Source organism: Amblyomma americanum, chromosome 1, assembly GCF_052857255.1.
Source record: "Amblyomma americanum isolate KBUSLIRL-KWMA chromosome 1, ASM5285725v1, whole genome shotgun sequence".
Taxonomy (NCBI): domain Eukaryota; kingdom Metazoa; phylum Arthropoda; class Arachnida; order Ixodida; family Ixodidae; genus Amblyomma; species Amblyomma americanum.
In genome coordinates this window covers 116,527,597-116,548,389 of record NC_135497.1, presented here as the reverse complement: position 1 = coordinate 116,548,389, position 20,793 = coordinate 116,527,597, and the positions used below count along the sequence as shown (strand labels likewise).

At 41.6% G+C, this 20,793-nt stretch overlaps 1 protein-coding gene across 8 annotated transcripts in view; it reads right to left on the bottom strand.

Annotated features, from left to right (window-relative positions):
* The window catches only part of Tango10 (transport and golgi organization 10), a 38,188-nt gene extending 17,439 nt beyond the window's left edge, over positions 1-20,749 (bottom strand). For 2 of the 8 annotated variants that reach the window (XR_013310812.1, XM_077646620.1), the window contains exons 1-4: positions 20,671-20,749; positions 19,627-19,773; positions 16,618-16,850; positions 5,379-5,627 (exon numbers count right to left, since the gene is read on the bottom strand). Coding sequence is in view for 7 of the 8 variants with exons in the window: in XM_077646620.1 (XP_077502746.1) it covers positions 5,379-5,627; positions 16,618-16,800 (432 nt within the window). In the remaining variant the exon portion in view is untranslated. Of the gene's footprint in view, positions 1-5,378; positions 5,628-16,617; positions 16,851-18,911; positions 18,975-19,626; positions 19,774-19,859; positions 20,394-20,461; positions 20,545-20,587 lie in introns of those variants that run through there. The other 6 variants (XM_077646626.1, XM_077646625.1, XM_077646621.1 and 3 more) reach the window with 6 other exon arrangements.
* Between the last annotated feature and the right edge of the window lie 44 nt (positions 20,750-20,793).

The following is a 20,793-nucleotide window of genomic DNA, read 5'->3' as shown; positions in this document are numbered from 1 at the left end:
TTCATCAGGTTTTTGATTCTTAACAAATGGTAAAAAATATCCCAAACTTTGTTTTGTGAACTCTGGGCCTGTGCACACCTTTCATTCTACAAAAAAACAGACCTTCTATTTACTACCGCACTCATCTGTGCAATACATTGCGATGCACCGTCAATAAATAAAGCGTTTAAGAAATGCAACCACTTTGCCAATGCTGCAAAAGACAGAACGGCCACTTCACAGACTAGGGCCCAGTCAACTGCTGCCAGCTTCCACTAAAAAAATCTGCAAAACTGGTGTTATTGAAATGGTTTCTTCAATAATAATGGGAAAGTGAAGGATACCATGAAGATTACCAGCAAATGATCAATCAAAACATAGAATAAGTACTGGGGTGCATATCGCAAGAGTTACAGATGAAAATGTTCTATGCATGGGACTAAAATACACTGCCTGTTATTCACTTCATGAGATACGTTGCTGAAGACTTTAAAAATTTAAAATTAGATGACCTCAAGACGCATATAAGCGTACCCACCATGGCAACCAACAATGGGATGGAATATGACCAAATTTAACACAGCCAGGAATGGTTATGCTGCACAAGCTAATGCTTAGCTGGCAAGGAAGAGGATAAATGCAAGAGATGAGATGAGAGGAAAGCTGCAAGAACATGGGACAGCTAAAGGACAGGATTAGAGCGGTGGGTAGGGAAAGGTGACCACCAATTTTTCATGGTATAGGGTCAGCCCAGGGTGCCATTTACGGAAGCAGGGGTCAAAGTGGTATGCTGCTTCTGCTGTGGGTCCAACCACTTGGTACCAGCTCAACAACCAGTACCTCCTTTTCCTGAGCATGACTAAGGGCCATGCGGGGTTAAGTGCAGGATAACCAAGCCCACAGTGCTTGGGTCTGTGGTGTCACAACAATACACCAAACATCTGCAGTCTGCAGATGCCCCTGTGGGAGATCACCTACGGCATTCAGTGTCATTCAGCATCTATTGCCACTTGTACATGTTGCCATTTTATTAATAACAATAATGAACCTTTGAAGTATAAATAGAATATCCTGGAATGTATCGAGAATACTGTGTATAGAAGCAAACTTTCAGCTCTCCAGTTGCCACACGCGCTCACCAGCTCTGCAGCAATGCAGTTCTCATTCTTTAGGGCCAAAACCACTAAATAAAATGTCTGATGAACGTTTGCTGTCAAGAGTAGGTTTACCACTGCGATTTATGGCAGGTCTCTCAAATCGTGTCTATCCTAAACATGATCCCCCTTGTTTTTTAATAGCAATTTGCACAAAACTTTTCACAGCACTTTCACTAGTATGGTAATACTTAGTTACATTGATAACCTAATGCTGATTATGTTGCAATAATACTTTATGCTTGTAGACCCTTGTAGACATTGGTAACAGCACAAAACAATTAGTATGCCCACAGCATGTCGCGGGGCCCACTTATTTGATCCACAGTAAATGAAAATATGGCTGCATCAGCTATAAAGCCCCAGAAAAAGCTGACACTTATCACACAAAACAGTCTTCTGTGCTCTGTCTTCAGCAGATTTCATTGCACTCTAGAACAACAGCACCACATTGCTCTTATGTGGAGTTCTGCAGTTGTATTTGCACCCTGACAGCACCGTATGTTTACTCTAACCCTTTGATGCCCAAAATTTCACCTTTGTCCACGCAACTGAAACCCAGACATTAATTTACAATGCATGAAAGACAAGGACATGAAAGGAGACAAAACAAGCGCTGACTCGCAACTGAAGTTTATTGAAGTGAACAAGGAATATATAGACAAGCCAAGCAACACCGCAAACCACGCAATTACCGATAAGCATGCAGCACAACATGAGTCATAAATCACCCTAAAGATTCCCCTGATCTAGATAGCCCAACTCACTGCATGTGAACGCGACGGATGGCACACTCACACATTCGTCACCTAGTCGTTGGATGTGTCCATCCTTGATAATCTCCCAGTTAATCTGTTCTGAATGTACCGCCAAAATGTGCGTAGCTGAAAAGGAACAGGTAGCAGCTTCACCTCCCTTGGAATGTAGAGCCAAGTTAGAACACCTACCAATACCTAAAGACCTCTCGTGCAACCGTAATCTTGTACTGGTACACTTTCCAGTTTGTCCCACATAAACCCGCCCGCAAGACAACGGTATTTGATACAAAACATTCATTTTACAAGGCATATATGCATTCTCATGCTCCAAACTCGACATGTGTGCTTTTCTCGAACCACATTCACTGATTTACTCTTAACAATATTACAGACTTTTGACAATTTATTAGGGACCAAGAACACCACTTTACGTCATACCTTCTGACTACATTTTTCAAATTATGCGACAGTCTATGTGCATATGGCAACACAACCGGTCTTATGGCATCTCACCGGCTGGCCCCAGCCCTATCCTGCCAGTCGCCACGAAACGGTTTCAGCTTCTTATACAATTTATCGCACATTCCGGCAATGACGCGTTTGGGAATCCTGCGTTCGTTCACCATAAAATCTGCTCTTGGAGACTAGTTGTCATGCTGTGAAAGCATGACTTCATCAAAACTGCGCCCAGGCTGGACAATGCAATGCTATTTTTCACAAGCTTGGAATGACTCGACCCATAGTCAAGTAGCAGCTTAACACTCCTAGGTGAATATTGCCAGTAGACATGGCATGTGCGGAACATCAAGGTAAGGTCCAGAAACCACTGCTTTTTTTGTGGGGCATTTGCTCCAAGGTAAACCTAAGACCAAGGCCTTCCTCGTTAAACAACTTGAGAATATGTACACATCCTAAACTATTGCAACCTTTGTAAAAGACCAGAAGATCATCGGCATAGCAAAAGATTTTTTTTTTTTAGCTCATGCAAGTTCTTGGCAATCATTCTGTCCACCCTGCTAAAGAAATATCGCTTAGCACAGGGGCAACTTTCAAACCAATACATATACCAGACTTTTGAACATATACCGCACTGCTATACTACACAAATATGTTCTTCAAATAAAAGGAAGTAAGTTCCAAAAAGACTCTGTTGGGATTCCACAACTGTTACTGAACACAAGCTCATTATGGTACTCTGAAATACACATTTTCAAGCTATTCATGAGGTCTTCATGCAGAATAGAATAAAACAGATCTATATCGACACTAACCACTGATAAATCTTAAAATCCTCAACCACACTCTCCGAGTTTAGTACAAGAAAAGGACCTTCAAGGCGCGTAGTAGACAGATGCTTTTGCAAATAACCAGAGACAAAATTTTGCCATGAACCCTTTTCTTCAGCAGGGTGGACAGAATGATAGTTAAGAACTTGCATGGGCTGGGTGGAAAAAATCTTACGCTACATTGATGATCAGGTTTCACTACCAATGGGACCAGGCCAAGGCCAGCCAGTGAAATGCCAAAAGACAGGTTGTGTTACCATACGTACATAGATTGTCGCATAATTTGATAAATGAAGCCAGAAGGTGTGACACAGAAGTGGTGTTCTCAGCCCCAAATAAGTTGTCAAAAATCTGTAATAAAATCTGTGAATGTGGTTCAGGAAAAGCAAACATGTTGAGTGAAGCATCAAAATGTATATCTGCTTTGTAAAATGAATGTGGTGCATCGAATACCATTATTTTGTGGTTGGGTTTATGTGGGCCAAACTGGAAGGTGCACCAATGTAAGATTACAGGACGATGAGAGGTCTTTATTGGTAAGGGCTCTAACTTGGCTCTACATTGCAAGGAATATGAAGGCTGCTACCCGTTCCTTTCGACAAGGGGCATTTTGGCGGTACATTCAGGGCAGACTAACCGGGGGGTTATCTAGGATAGACACATCTTGCGACTAGGCGACGAATATGTGAGTGTGCTGTCCATCGCGTTAACATGAAGTGAGTTGAACTATCTAGATCAGGGGAATGTTTGGGGCGATTTACAACTCATGTTGTGCTGTACGCTTATCGGTAATTGTGTGGTTTGTGGTGTTGCATGTCTTGTCTATATATTCCCTGTCTACTTCAATAAACTTCTGTTGCGAGTCAGCACTTGTTTTATCTCTTTGCACATCCCTGTCTTTCTCGCTGGTAGGTTCACCATGACACCGTACCAATTTGTCCAAGTTTCTATCCTTCTAACCTCATGCTCACAAGCAATTGCTAGGCTATGCAGATGCCATAATCAACCTCTTTGTTCTCTTTTAAAGTGACTGCAGTAAGATATTTCTGGCTGTACAATGTCCTGCTGACATGCTAACAATCACTCGTTGCTTACCTTTGTCATCAATCTGTAATGGCTGGTCAATCAGCCTCATTCAGTGCATCTTTTCAATAAAAAGAAGAGAGAGCAACCATCTGTTTTTATATTACGAAGTTAAAAGGGCTTTTTCTAGCAACAGAACGATTAAAGCTGGTGTAGCACGAAAAAAAAAAAATAGCAGACGGTTTAGCATGACTAAGCGTGGGATATCATGCAGTAGCACTAGATGCTGTGGGCACTCAAGGTCCTTATCTGCTAAAAACATTCTCCACGAAGGCCTTTATCCTGATGACATTTACCTTGAAGACCTTCACAAGGCCTGCCAGGTGTGTGCCCATAACCCGATGGGCAGGTGGGCCGACTATCACAAAGTAGGCTTCAGGGACGTACTACATATGTATGCCCAAAATCAGAAAATGCGTCTACTAGCGCTACCACACTAAAAGAGTGTCAGCTGTTGCTCCTGAGCAATGCTGACCATTAAAGGGTTAAACTAACAAGCCTACAAAACATTGTCATCAGAAATAGTAACAGGATGAAAAAATCAAACTCCAAATTCTATCTCTGTGTAAAATGAGCACAAGCAAGCCAGTGGCTTGAGCTGGAGTATTTAAACAGATTTCATAATAGTGATGCAACATGAGGCATGTTTCCGATTCAAGAAAGGTGCTTATCTTCAACCAGTAATGCTCAAAGCATTTATTATAGGAACTAATTACACTATGCATCAAAAAGTCCTTCAAGTTCAAACAGGACTACACAATGCACATAACACCACACAGCACACTAGTTAAGTTGAAAATGAACTGATATTGCCTGCAAAATAAGTTTTAATAGTACAGCTACATCTTAGAGAGATCCTCTCAAATATACTTTCCAGCCTCTTTCACTTTTTATCCTTTTCTCCTTTTTTATACCTTTTCCTTTTTTTGGAGAAAGACCTGCTGCTATAGAATTGCACTACAGTAGGCCTGTAGGTCACATGAAACTTTCATGGTGATAGCACTGCACTGTTTAAAAGCCACAGTGTGTTGTTTTTTCAGCAAAACCAGACTTTTGCACTGACAAAGTAAAGCAAGAGCAAAAACAATGCACCTTCAGCTGCTAGAAATAAAACTTACCAGCTGGTTGTGATAGGCAGCAGATACAATGTGGTGAGCCATATAGTTGACGCAGAGTCTCATCAGGTCCTTGACATTGTACTTGTCCGCCAAGACTACTAGGGGCAGTACACGCAGATGGTCAACACGTAAACGTCCAGTGTACAGGTAGCCCAGAAAATCTCCAAAGACTGTCTCACACAATGGTTCTTCCTGGAGCTGGATGTGTGTAGTCCTGCTGGAGCTCCACTTAGGGTCCATCAACATTACCTGGCACAAAGAGACCATGTTTTACATATGCAGGTCTGTGCTGAAGTGCCTACAAGGCATGCACTGCTATGAAAAAGTGCCACCAGCACATACTTCTATAAAAGGGTTGACCATTGATCAGTAGTAGAAAAGCTTTGAGACCACATTTCTTGGTCTTTTGGTACAATAAGGCACTACTTTAGCTCTCACAGTGGCTCAAGCAGCTTAAAGGGTCAGTCTACCGTCAGAGACAAGTAAAAAGATAGCAATATATTCTGGTAGGTCCTGCCCTACTGTAGTAGAAATAGGTGCATAACTGCTGGTTTTGTCAAATTTGTATGTTAAACTGACAGAAAAAGTGAGGCCGGAACTGATCGCAGTGATGTGCTATGTTAAAACTTTGTTGCTTTGCTGGTAGGCGCATCACATCACTTGGACTCAACATTTTACATTTTATGAATAGCATCCAGCGTACTGCAGGAAGTCAGAATATATGTTAACATATTACTTTTTGCTCTTGCAATTAGTCGCAATGTCTTCAAAGGTTTAATGCTGCTTTTCTTGTTCACTTTATAAAATGCCTAGAAAAGGCAGACCCCATAATTGACACTGCCCCTGGCAACACAGCTGCCAGTATAAAATACTGGAAAAGGAGTGTTGTGGTATCTATTATAGATATCACCAGTCTTAAGTGATAGTTTCTTCAGGTTGCCTTTCAGTGCTTGAAGCCAGGGGGGTCTTGGGGCGTCTCAGATCCCCTCACCAATACTGGCAAGGGATCGGACCGCCTGTGCAAGAATGTAGGGACTGCATTAATCTGACGCAAGCAACCATTTTTTATTTTTCTTATCAATGGCGGTCGAAACATTTCTCCTCTATCGTTTCGAAAATTTGGCTGTGATTTTTAGTAAGAATCATTAGCATGTTTTCTAAAACCTGAGAAGGAGAAAAATACAAAAATACAAAGCCCTACACAAAGGGTGTAAGAAAAAGGGAAACCCGCACCCTCACACCACGAGTCATTCCAGAGCTGGCCGCTCAGCTCCAAGGTTACACAACAACAACGTGTACATTGGCAGAGCATGGAGGATCGCTTGTTTAAGGCCCGACATAAACTGAGCAAACAACAACCTTTAAAAATGGTTTCTCCCCTTTGTATAAAACAATGTGTAAAACAGGCCATCAGCAACATTCTATCTCTCTTTCTTTATTTCCCTCTCCACCTGTCCTCGAATCACTAGACCCCCCTGCGATGGAGCCAGACTAAGACTGGTAGCTTTAGTATTTTAAACTATAGGTTTATGCGGGTTTAACGTCCCAAAGCAACTCAGGCTATGAGTCGCTCCTCACCACCTTGAAAGCAAGCAACCACTGTCACGTCTCTAATAGCGCAGTTTTTCCATAAAAAAAATGTTTTAAAATGTTTTGCGTTTCTTAACGCTAAAGCCAGACTTACATTCAATGCAGTAAGCCACTTTTGACTTCCATGAAGTTTTATCCAACTCAGCAGACAGACCCTTTAATAAAGGCTACTGACATAATGACACTACGGCACAACAAACAAATCATGGACAGCCCCTACAGCATATTCATGTTACTGTTTAATTAAGCATAGTAGAAGGACTAATCATATGTGAGTTCACAAGCGCAGACGATAAATAAATGGTGCCATTATTCTGAAGACAACATGTAACAAATATCACAATGTGCAAAAGGTCAAAAATGGCTGTGCCACAAGTGCAAAACTACCTTACCAAAAGTGTAAACCTGATCTTACATGATGATTATGTTGTATTAAGATAACAAAAGTGGACTTGGTGTTTACCACAGAACTTCTCACCTACAGCTACTATGGTTACCATCACTCAACAACAAGCCCCCTCTAGCTCCAGTCGTAATATGTTTCAAGGCTTAACTGATCATCACATGGTGGTTTGAAATGCTGCCAAACACCTCCAAAATACAACGAATTTCTCTGCCATTTTTCACTTCATTTTCTTTGTGTTTTGCTCATCCACATACTTCTAAACTGCTTTTGGCATTATGATCTGAAGCATGCCTTCTATATTGGGTGATCAGTGAACAGTCAGAAGAAGTGCATTATACGCAATACTTATCGTCGTGCGGCTACTCTCAAAGTGGTATGTCATTACATAAGGTTCTTTAAAAAGCAGATAGGAAAAGCTGTACTATTAGCAGCTTCACATTGCAAGTTGGTTATACCTAGTGAATCTACTCTGCACTTTGGTTTTCAAAATGTACATCATCTACAAGCTTACTCGGCTAACTAAAGAACTTTGCCATCAGAGAAAGGACGCCAGATCACTTATTAGAATGGCGAAATGGATGAGTAAATGATCCATGCGAAAGCAGTGCCAAAGGCATTCTTATAGCAGAAAAGAGACAGGGCAAGCTCAGACTATCAGGTGGATTTTTTTATTCAGAATTTTGCTATTATACCAACCTAGGGATGCTTGCAAATATGCACACCAAGCCAGGAAGGAAGCCACACCAACAAAACATTAACTAAAACCCACTTTATCTATTGTCAAGACACACCGTTTCCAGACTAGAAAGGGAATTTGACACTTACATAGCACATGGGTTATGCCTCTTTTATTATGCGCTTCCACAAACCAGCTTAGTCTCATGATTTTGTAGCCGAAACTTTACCTCTGTTCCTTTCAAAAATGGTTTGGTTTATTGGGGTTTAACGTCCCAAAGCGACTCAGGCTATGAGAGATGCCGTAGTGAAGGGCACCGGAAATTTCGACCACCTGGGGTTCTTTAATGTGCACAGACATCGCATCGCACAGTACACGGGGCTCTAGAATTTCGCCTCCATCGAAATTTGACAGCTGTGGCTGGGATCGAACCCGCGTCTTTTGGGTCAGCAGCCGAGCGCCATAACCACTGAGCCACTGCGGCGGCAATTGAAATATGGAGCACAGCCGCAGCCTTGACAGTGAATGGCCAAATGTTTACATGGACTCGTGCTTCCAAGGCATGCACTGATACATCATGCAGTCTGGCAATTAACCATTAAATAATGTGTCAATACAAAATTAAAAAAGCATACATCTGCATTAAAAAGGAGCAGCGTTCTCACTTACAGTCGAGACTGTTGCTGTGATCAAATTTTTAAGGTATGGATAGACTGTTTTGCCCCCCTTTTTACGTTTTGAAACCTTCCGATAGAGCATTTCTTTACTTTTCAGATAATATATGACACGTTGGTATTCACGACTTCAAAATTTCTTTTTTGACCGTTTTTCATGGTAGTGCTGAGCCGAAAAGTGGGAGTTTTCTGAGACTTTACTAGCATTTTTCTCAAGTCCCACTTGGTTTTGTTAAAAAATATATATAAAAAATTTTTTGTCGTTTTTCAAAACCAGGTGGGGCTTGAGTGGACCCTCCATGGTGGCTCAGTCATTAAGGCGTTCGTCTACTGAGCCGGAGTGCCCGGGCTCGAACTTTACCGCAGCAGCCACGTTTCGATGGAGGCGAAATACAAATGGTGCCTGTGTGCTGTGCAATGTCAGTGCACGTTAAAGATCCCCAGGTGGTCGAAATTATTCCGGAGCCCTCTACTAAGGCACCTCTTTCTCCCTTTCTTCTTTCACTCCCTTCTTTATCCCTTCCTTACTGCATGGTTTGGGTATCCACCAAATATGCGAGACAGTTACTGTGCCATTTCCTTTCCTCAAAAAGCCAATGTTCATTTTTTTCCTCCTTTGTGGTCATGTCCAGAAGTTTTTTTTTTCAGAGGCTTTATCTACATTTTTCTCAAAACATCATTTTCGGAGGTTTATGTATATTTTTCTCAAGAACTATAAGGCACAAGCAAACAAAATTTTCTTCAGGTTTCAATCAATGCTTTTTACATGATTAACTAGAGTCAAGCCAGTTGTCATTTTTATGACAAAAAAAAAACATTTACGGGTGGCAATTTTACACCGACAAAGAAAAAAAAACACAATATATCTATTTTTGCTCAAAGCACATAATTTCAGTCCTAGTATTGTCAGGACCCTGCATCCAGTAGATTTTAAGAAAGAGATACATAAATTGAAAAAAAAAAATAAACAATACCACACACAATTTTAATCTAGTTTCGACCTCTAATGCAAGCTTCATCCATTTAGTAGACTCCTAGCAAACTGGATAACCACAGTTTTTATTATGACTACTCTACGTTGTTAAAAAAAAATTAACGCATTTAAAAGAAGAAATGTTCAGACTAGAAAACTGTGGAAAACGGAATCATCTGTCAAACTTAGAATATTTAGAGGCTACAGGAAAGGAACCGGACATTCCATTTTATTTCAGTTAGTTTCTATAAGATCCAACAATTGTATCTGTAAGAAAAGCTAATAAACAAGTAGATGAATGGATACTCCACAATGTGCAGTAAATAACTTTTCAGGCTACCAGTCTTGTGGGAAATTTCACAACTTTCGTTTTAAAAAGATAATTCATTCAGCTGTTCTGTTCAATCTACGAATAGTTGTTTCTCTATAGTATGTCATTGGGGATTGGCGTGTGTAGTATAATATGAATGTATAAGTGGAACATGTTAAGAAAGATGTATAACTGACTGTTGGTGTTGCGTGTGTTTGTGGTGACAGTTATATGAGAGGTGTACGGCAATCATAATTTGACACATGCTATGATGCAGATTGTGTGATGTTTTCAAGAACAATGTATAAAATCAGTGTTTTTTGTGTGTGCGTTTATGGAAATATAATTACAAGAGCTCAGAAGAAAACATTGACAGATGCTGGCGTGTACAGTGCGAGATGTTTTTGTTTGTGAATATAAACCAGGAGCACTGACCAGCATAAAATCAACATTCCTTACGCGGGGAAGATTTGAAAACTTGTAATGTTAAATGTCCGCAATAAATTCTAGAAATTCTACAGCCAACTGTTGAAAACAAGTCTCGCCCTACCTTAAAGTATACAGAGGTCAAGTTTTGGCACTGGGATTTTGAGGCTAGGATGTCAGAAGCACCTAATACTACCAAGAGAGGTGCCACGTGTGCAAGCCAGAAAATGCAAAAATGCCTGTACGCATTGTAATGTCAGCGCACATTTGAGAACCCAAGCTGATCAAAACTAATCCACAGCCCAACACCATGTAGAGCCGATGTGCAGGGAATTAAACCCCACATATCATACCATACAAATTTTGCTGCCTGGTGAGGAATGTATACCTCACAGATAAAGTGGGGTATTGATTATTGATTTTTAATTTTTTTGTTAGTGTATTTTTCCTGCTCGGCAGGTGCGGATATACAATAGAAAAGGATAGGAGAGATCTGAGAGGCTCAATTGGACATTTATGAAAAAGAAAACAATCTTAGAAAGCACGAAAAGCACAAAATTTTTCATTTTGCTATCAGAGAAGAAAAGTAATTGAGTAAACAATAAGAACAGAAGATAACTGACAAAGTAGAAGAAAAGAAAATACATTTCCAGTGGGAGCCAAACATGACCACTGCATATAGTTTGCAGTGGTTTACCAACAGAGTTACAGCAACAGCGATTTCCTCTTTTACTTTCATAAGTATTAATGTGGAGTGCAGCCTAACCTTGTGGGTGCTTACTACCACCAAAATTTAGTTAAGAAATGGATGTGGCAACGCCCTTTCTGAAACTGCAAGTGCCATGTGGAATGTCGTCAAAATTGCAAAAAGGCAACTTGCAAAGATTCTGTAAGCTTAAAAGGTGCCCTGGAACACGTAAAAAACAGCGATGACCAGGTATAGTACCTTACAAATGATGCTCTTGTAAAGGAATTTTCTCTGAACATGTAGCAAGAGTGGAATATTCAAAGAATTCATATTTACTTTTTTTCAGTTTCCCTCAACCCAAACTCACAACTCCCATTTTCCTTTCACTTGAAGTTCCAGGAGCAATACCCCACCTTCGACTACCACATCCAATTGCTAATGTCTATGGTAACCCTCTCTTGACCTTACCTCAAGCCAGGCATGTAGCCAGAAATTTTTTTCGGTAGGGGCCCAATACAATTTTTTTTTTGTACCGAAAAGAGGGGGGGTGGGGGGGGAGAAGGCTGCGTTGCATAGTCAGAGAAAGTTCTAATATAGCTGGTGGGGGGAGGAGGGTGTGAGTTCGGTTTCGGTGGCAGCCTAGGCGCCCTCGAGCCCCGCTTGGATACGTGCCTGCCTCGAGCAGAAAACCCATGTGAATGCATGTACTAACACCACTTGCTGACTGTTCTAGAAGGGCAAAATGAAATACCATGTAGAGAGGGGCAAACACTGTAGATATAGCGAGAGGCAGTTTTTTCCAAGGTTATGGTGTTCAGATCGTCCACATGCCTACTGGCCAGCCAAAGTAGCTTAGAACGAGTGAAAGACCTTTTGGAATGCTCAAGACTCCCTTAAGTGGTGTACAAGATTTGTTTACAGGGTTTAATGCCCCAAAGCAACTCCGGCTATGAGGGATGGCGTAGTGGGGTGCTGCGGAAATTTCGACCACCATGTACTATGCAATGACATTGCATAGTACATGGGCCTCTAGCATTTTGCCTCCATCGAAATGCAATCGCCGCAGCTGGGATCAAACACATGTCGTTCGGGTCAGCAGCCGACCATTATAACCACTGAGCCACCACGGTGGCTTAAAGATGTACAAGAATTATCACTACGAATGTGGTGCCGCATATATAGGCACAACTAGGAACTTCAGATGGCAGCCCAAACAGCACCAAAATGACGTAACGAAAGGCCATTCTAAGTCCATTTCTTTGGCTGAGAATAATGAATCAACAGAAACCACCACTGATTGGGACAAAACCTCTACCACAGAGAAAAACCTACTGCCCCTTCTCCTAGGAACGCTCCACTGACAAAAAAAAATTAAGGCTGATTTGTGTAGTAGGGCAAAATGCGAATTAGGTGCGCTAGCACTCTCTGGCCATTGTTTTGAACTGGTTATCTTGGTTTTGCATATTTTATCTTCGTTTTGCATTGTTCCTCATGGTTATGCTTTGTTATTTAAGGTATTACTATATGACTAAAGTGCTATATCAAGTGTGTTCTATGTGTTGTATGTGTTTGCATGGCATGGATGAAGCGCAGTAGATACACGACACAATGTTCATTACAGTCGTTCTATGCATCCATAGCACTCACGGCTCCCATTCTGTAGAAGATCCGGCGGCGGCACCGTTGTGAGTGGAAAAGCAAGTGGACCACCTGCCATCTAGGTCGCGTGACCTTGCGACGTTATCACAATCTGCCAATCATTGCAGGTGCAAACATCTGATAACTGCGTAGTAACCATATTCTTGAGTGTAACCAGATGCAAGTGAGGTACCGTTCTCAAGAAATATCTGAATGCGCAACAGGCTTATTTGGTTGGTGTGAGGCAGACAACAGATTCTTATGATGTGCTTTATGCAAGTGCTCTTCATGGCAAGGCTCTGCGCCATAGGGATGATGCCCTGGCAGCTCCACCTATTGCGCACTCTGTGCCTATGGGAGTTTCTGCTGGCGCCAGTGGTGGACGCTACGTGGAGTCGCACTGAGCAGTGTTCACACGAAGTGTGGTCCACCGTGTATTATCAGCAACAAATGAAATGCGAACAAGAGAACTGAAATGCCGACACAAAAACGTATTAGCTCCTGGAAAGGAGATGCAAACTAGGTTGATTAACACTTCTAAAGGACAGTCTTTGTATCTTCCAAGTGAAATTAACCTGTGCTAGTACTGAGTGTCCTGCAGCTAAAATCTTCTTATTAGCTGGTCGTGTTTCAACTGTCTTGTTCGCGTTTCATCTGTTGCTGATAGTACACACTTGTGAAAAATTAAGAGCTATGTTTTACGATGTAAACCTAATTGGCTTTCTTGTGGTTGCATGAACTATTTAGGCAGAACAAATTACTCCAGGGAAACGGTGGGTGGCATCTGCAAGGGTTAATATAACAAGGCTTCTTATGAAACTACTCTGCGATTCACCCAGCATGAACTAATCTTTAAACATATACCGATACATTTTGTGAGAACGAAACACCAGTAACTCTGGCATTCACCATGTTTGGCCAGGAGTATTTTTATTTCCCAATTAGTTATAATACAGTGAAACCTCGTTACAGCAAAATCGTAAAATAGTTCAATATAGCTGAAATTCGTAATATAAAATGTCACCAAAAAACACGCAATGAAGAAGCTAAATTTAGTGAGCGAAAGAATGGCAACTGGTAGAGACCTTTTTCGTAGTTTCAGCACAGTTTCAAAGAAGCTCGCAGCGATTGCAGAGGTCACAAAAAACTTAGCGGCAAGCACTTAGCACTTAGCGGCAAGCCGCCACACAGCACCGCAGCACATGGCGGCAGCAGCAGATCGAATGACATCCTTGCACCGTGAACGCCAGCAAGGGTGGCTTCTTCGCATTAAAGCGGTGTCGCGTAAAAAATTGGATGCCAGGATGAAAGGTATCACTGTTTTCACCACCTCCGCTCCGTATAGTCAACATGAGCAGTCAAAGGTTGCTGGAAAGCAACAACCGAGTGTGTCGCTGTTTCCGGGGCACTATCGTTGGGTGCGAGAGGTGCGAACAGGTGCCGACTGCCTGGCTACCAGCATTTCTCGCCACTATATCTTCTGTGTCGCTGTTGGCAAAGTGAGGTGAAGCGTGAACAGTGGTGCAAACACTTGCCGCTCCCCCACCAGTCATCCATGTAGTGAGGCAAAGCCTGTCACCCTGCAACTAACCGGCCATCTAACAGATAGGCGCTCGGCAGTTCTATATATCGGTTTTATAACAAACCTCGTTTGATATACAGAGTAAGAAATGCACGCGTTTGCTGAAAATATTTAGGAACAGTTCGATATAGCCAATAATTTGTAATATCAGTGTTCGTTGTAACGAGGTTTGACTGTACTGTAGTAGACTGATTAGTCACCTTATGGACAACATTTACCTCACAATGTTGCACAGTGAAAAGAGAACACTATTTCCCATAAGGCAGCTAAAGAGTGAGTTTTTGCTATGCACTGAATCAATTGTGTGAAACAGCGCAAGAACTCAAACTTGTTACCGCTCGCATGTGCTCAAAACAACTGCCGATGCACGACTATGAACGTGTGATTGCAGCAGAAAGTAAATGTCTATTACCAAGCACAAAGGTACAAGTTTTTCAATGTGGGTGTTCTTGCTGCAGAAATTGATTCTCTCACACATTAATCTGAGCATATTTTTTTATCATTCTCAATAATGCTCCTGTTACAAAATGATAGTGTTCGGGGTTCTTTGAGAAATGTTTTACAGCTTTTTACAGTCCAAAAGTTGTGGATTAATGAGAAGAATGGTTTTCAGTTTCCACTGAAATCCTTTCTCAATAAAAAGAGATTTCTTTTAGCAAAAGTAATTCACCATGCATGTTTCATGCTGGAGTCACAAGCTCGAAGATGTACTCTTTTTCCCAGTATACAGATCGCATTTTGTAATCAATTTCATATGCAGTAATGCACATGGTGTTGGTATTTGCTTGGTGTGGGCAACCCTTTAAAAATGGCTTTTTTGCAGGTTGCCAAAATCAAGCAAGTAACAATGCAATATACGTTACTGCATATGAGATGGATTATTTTCGAGGGTTGCCTGCTGTGTTAGCTGCACACAGCAGTAACGCCATCTGCTGGAAACAAAGGACTAGTAGCTCAAGAAGTAGAAGCATAGTGGCTCCACACGGCAAGCAGATGTGAAACCAATTGTTAGCTTTGACCAAAGTCACACAAGGTACATTTCAAGAGATCCAGAACAAAACAAACAAGGTTCCCAGCACACTAGGTATACACTAATTCTTGAGCTACTTTCTTCAAATCAGATAGCCACACTAGTCCCTGCAGCTTTAAAAGCTTAAAGGGGAGACAAGTTATAAAAGAATTTTCAGTTTCTAGCACATAGCAGGAAAGTACATATGATAAATACATTAGCACTCAAGGCATACCGTAAAATAGAATCTCTATGCAATATTCAGCCGTGATAAAAAACCAGCAGTCAAGGAGAAGAAACATTTCAACAGGTGGAAGCACACATAAGCAGCTCACTGCATGTATCACAGAAATGACACACGAAGGTACAAGGGCAAGCAGTTTGGAGGAACATAACAAATGCAAAGCAAAATGAGATAAAACAATGACAGGAAAAAATAGGTACGCACTAACTAGCAACTAGACACACTAATGTGTTGCAAGAAGCATTCATATTTGTTATTTCATTTTAAGAAACAGAAATAAAATTTTTCCAGTGACTTTTTCAGGAGTTCTATTTTTCTTGGTTACCATCAGAAATACTTTTCTTAGAAACAGTACGTGAAACAGCACTGCAATTTCACTGAATTTGAGCAACTCTACTGCATAAATACAGTAAATTGTGGGTGCACCATTGGCAAATTGAACTCAGACCAGAAATAACCTGTGTAGACTATCATTTATGCACACAAGTGCACGAAACAATCTCTCAGCTAAGCAGGACTAAGCTGACACACAAATGACACATAATGAGGGCAAAAAAAAAATTACACACACATTATTTGCCCACACCAGACATGTGCCGTGCTATGAGCTCCCTCGCCTCCTTCACATGAAACCATTGGGATTGCTGGCAGCAAAAGTTCCAGCTATCCCAAACAGTGCACAGACATGCTAAGTAAGACAGCTGAAACCAAGCAGAAAACAGAATGCCCTCCAAAAAAAAATTGCTCTTTACCATGTTTTGTTCCTAAGCATGGTAAACACATACAGACCGTCATATACACGAAACCCAAGTATTGTTCACCAGATTTCCTTTGCCATGCACGCAATTTTGCCACTCTGTATGAGGATGCAGTAACCCAAAAATTTGAGGATTGTGGCGTTTCAGACCTAACGGTGAGAAAAACATGCGCTGGCACGTATAAATTCCATCTAACATGACAAGTCTTCATGATCTGACCCTTGCCTGCCACACTATTCATGAATGGTCAAAGACTGCAGCTCACCTGAAAGACATCACTGGAAGCACAAAGAATAAGCCGGTGTGCAGCATACTGCTTTCCCCCAACTTCCAAGGTTATATCGCTAAGGAGCCGTTCTGCATACAGTCCAGCAATTTTCTCCAAGACTGCGCAAGGATTGTCGAACTGCTGTTCATGATCGCCGGTGGAATCGTTGCTATGTGCCATTATCACCCTGCATGCCAGTCACACAGCTCTCCAATCTCCACAGCGATGGACTGCAAGAAAAAAAACACACACACTACACCAATATTCCTTTGTGAAGTTAAATTATTATATCTCTCTGCATATTACAATAAAGATTTTAGACCCATCTTCTTTTTTCCTTCTTCCCAGACAACGTTTATGGTTTATGGAGGTGTAACATCCCAAAGCAACTCAGGCTATGAGGGACGCCGTAGTGAAGGGCTCCGGAAATTTAGATCACCTTCATCGAAATTCAACTGCCACAGCCAGGATTGAACCGGCGTCTTTTAGGTCAGCAGCCGAGCGCCATAACCACTGAGCCACCACGGCGGCGTTCCCAGACAATGTGTAGATGAAGTGTGGCGCAAATTGTGACAGAACCTGTAACTCAGTAAAACACACTTTTCATAAGATTTGTCACAAGAAGCTCGAGAAAGATGCTTCTTTATGCAAAATGCTCAATGGGTGGATCATGAAAAGGTCCATAGTTTCTTAGCCTCATTTTCCATGCCTGCCTGTTATATGTCTGCCATAGCACTGCTATGAGAGAATTTGTTCATGCCAATTTTTTACTTCTAGTTAGTAATGTGTACCAAGAGCACAGGCAGAAAATATTTCCATGATGCATGAAATCCACTTGGCACAGGAGCTAGTCAACAGGGCTTATGGTCTGCTTTCTGGCAGCATAACTGAGGCATAGTTTCATGCCCCAGTTATAGATTATCACTGCACACTACGAAGCTTCAGTTGGTATTGTGTGCCTAACCGTGTTGAACATCTTCCCTGGCTTCTCTTCTTTCCCTGTAAAACTACGTAGTGGCAGCAATTCACTCCAGTTTAAACAACCAACCAGCCCGAACACAAACTATACTTATTCACTGCAGTCTTAAGCCCAACTATTATGATGCTATGTCTACATCGCACTATATGGCAGCATAACAAAAGATGTGCTCAATTCAGGTGATCTGACAGCACATTAGCATACCCAACCCACTTGCACCACCTCGAATCTTATGGTTGAACTGCAGTTGAATCGTTTTATTTCAGCACCACTGTGACTTGGCTTTTCACAAAACACAACCATTCCCAAAAGTTCCGGTAGGTGCCCATGCTTTTCTAAAGAGAAAAAAGCTTATTAAGGCTTAACTGTCAAATATCTCTTAACTCGAACATGACAGAATTGTTAATGGGCTAACTGCAAGTGCTAGAGCTCATGCTAAAAGTGGTAATAATTTTTTTTTTTCCACTGCTTGCACTGATGCACAAAGCTAATTTTTAATGGGTAAACTCCTAGCATACTGTCTGCAGCATGTGCAGACAATTGTACAAAGATATCCAGGAACAGAAATTAACCATGGCTGAAAGGGAACTTCGCTTCTATGTGCGCAACAATTCTTCCCATGCAAAAAAACACCAGTAAGGCTTTAACATGCTGCTCAGTGCTACAAGGTTGTTCACACATTTCGCACACCAATAACATACTTCAGTTTAACAATGATTTAGTTTGCAGCAAATTTTTAGTTCATTTGTAATACGAACACTAATCATTACAAACAGTTTTTTAGATCATAAGTAGGTACAAAAATGCACGTGAAATGCACCAGGAAGAGCACTCTCGTTTCAGAAAAAAAAGTACTGCAAAAGGCCTGCATTTTTTCCAAGTTAGGGTATGCTGCGAGGTTGCTTGTGACTGCAAAATCTTTTGTTTTGGTGTCTTGGGAGTAAGATAATGCATGAAATTTCTCGTTTCAGAGTGCTAAGCTGTACAGATAGTTACAGGACGCTTACTAACAACAGAAAAAGCACAAACACAATGTCAGTTTACATGACACCAAAGCAATTAAGAGCTCTGACCCTTTAGTTCCCGTCAGTGACTGCAAGGAATTTTCTTTAATTTTTTCTTTGCCCAATGCTGCCTTAAAACTCCAATGAAGAGAAAAGGTACTCGGTGGCCTTCTCTGGCCATTTTTTTTACTCTGCTTTCACTGAAATCTATTATCCTCTTAAAAAAAGATTTTTTTGCTTGGATTCACATGGTGCAACAATTTCGTAAACCTCTACACGCAGAAGAAAGGGTGCTGCAAAATCAATACTTGCAGATATCATGCCTCCTTTTTGTCTCTCGATCACGTTAAGGAACGTTCAAATGGGACGAACTGACATGAAAAACAAAAAACATTCTGTATGTTCTCACAGTTTCCACACACAACTTCAACAAAATGCAAAAGCTAGCACTTGCACGACTGAATGAATGCATCCAAATGACATATGTCAACAAAAGATTATGCTCCTTTAGCTGGAATAGTCACCAGCCTCGGTGAACATGCAAATTCATTTCTTGTGTGCAATTAACAGGCAAGTTATTGTATAAATAAATAGCGCACAATCCCCCGTTCCAACTGAAGCATAAAGGTTGAATACTGATGGTAATGTAAGTATCTGCAGGGATGGTAGCAACAGTAAAACCTCCTGAAAAGTCATTTTACAGGAAACAACTACTGCTCGTTTTTTAAGAGATGCAGCTTCCTATAGCGAGGATTGCGGAATTTGCTCTCACTGAGACAGTGTGAGAGTTAGCAACACAAAAAGGTAAAGCAGCTTTCCATGAAAGTTCAGTTCGTGCTTTACAAGATGTGTATTGTGGCCGCAGTTTTAAATGCTGTGATTCTGCTTGTTGTAAAATTGAAGATGCTATTAAGGGCTAACATAATGATGGTAGCGACAAATGCAAACAGTAGTCTAGCAATCTTCACTGCAAAGAGCTTCCACTGCAGCCGTCACTCAATACTGAGAGCAAAATTATCGCACCTGGTCAGATGTCAAAGTATGCCTCTGGTGCCGCCATATTCCACAGTACGCTCCCAAGACAACTCGGTCACCACCAAGAGCTCAGGTGGACAGCTGTTTATGGACCAGCATGCAGTCCTCTTCGTAGGCAAAAGCCAGTGCAATTTACTGAAAAGCAAACCAGAACATTAATAATTTGGCAAGTGGCACTTAATTCAACATTTAACACTGCGTGATTTTCATCATATACATACACAGTCACTCATACTATTCTAACAATAACTAGAATGAAACTAGTGCGCCATGTATGTGGAAAGTTTATCATTGGATTGAGTACGTTGAGGCACTTAGAAGGCAGGTTGAGAACACATAGCTCTTGCACCCCTGGGCTGACACGGCTAATACAAGTCACTTATCAATTAAAAGCACAAAAACTACAGTTGGCTGTACGCCTGTCAAATGCAAGTGAAAATGCTCAAGCGTGATCATAAGATAAACGGGCAGAAAGGACAATGCGAGCTAATGCATGTTGTGCGTTACTCGTCACCCTCTCTCAGCGCTACTTCATAAAAAAAAAGAGATAACTTGATGCGTTCATACTGAGCGGTACGAGCCCGCGCCGCACAAGTAAGCGCGAAGCCACAGGTCTATTCAGGCTGCCGTAGTTACGTTCGTTTGAGCAAATTTTTGCCCAGGCGCCTGAGCCGCGAAAGAACGAAATAAAACAGCAGCGCTGCATCGATTGTAAGCGTTCAGATAAGTCACTGAGACAGTGAAATCAAAGCATGAAAAGCTACTGCCGATGAAAAAATGCGGAAGCGCAAAAATCATTCTCGGCTGAGGAAAAGAACACAACCGAATTCGTTCTGTTCCATTGAGCGCGCGCAAGGGAACGAACGGCGCAGGTCAATCCCCAATCTCAAAATCTAACATCGCCATTCTGACATGCCTGCGAAAATCCCCTACAAGAGATACGTCTCACAGCACGAATTGGAAACCACTCGCCGTTTCCTTTCCACAACATACCACAGAAACGAAATACGCTATGCTCATGCGCTGGCTCACCTGACGAACAGACGAACAGCCGATCAGCCGAACGCCCGAAACAGGATGGTCACATAGTTGCCAGGTCCCAGGCTAGTTCACTGTACCCAGGCTCAAAAAGTCGCTGGCAGAATTACATGATTT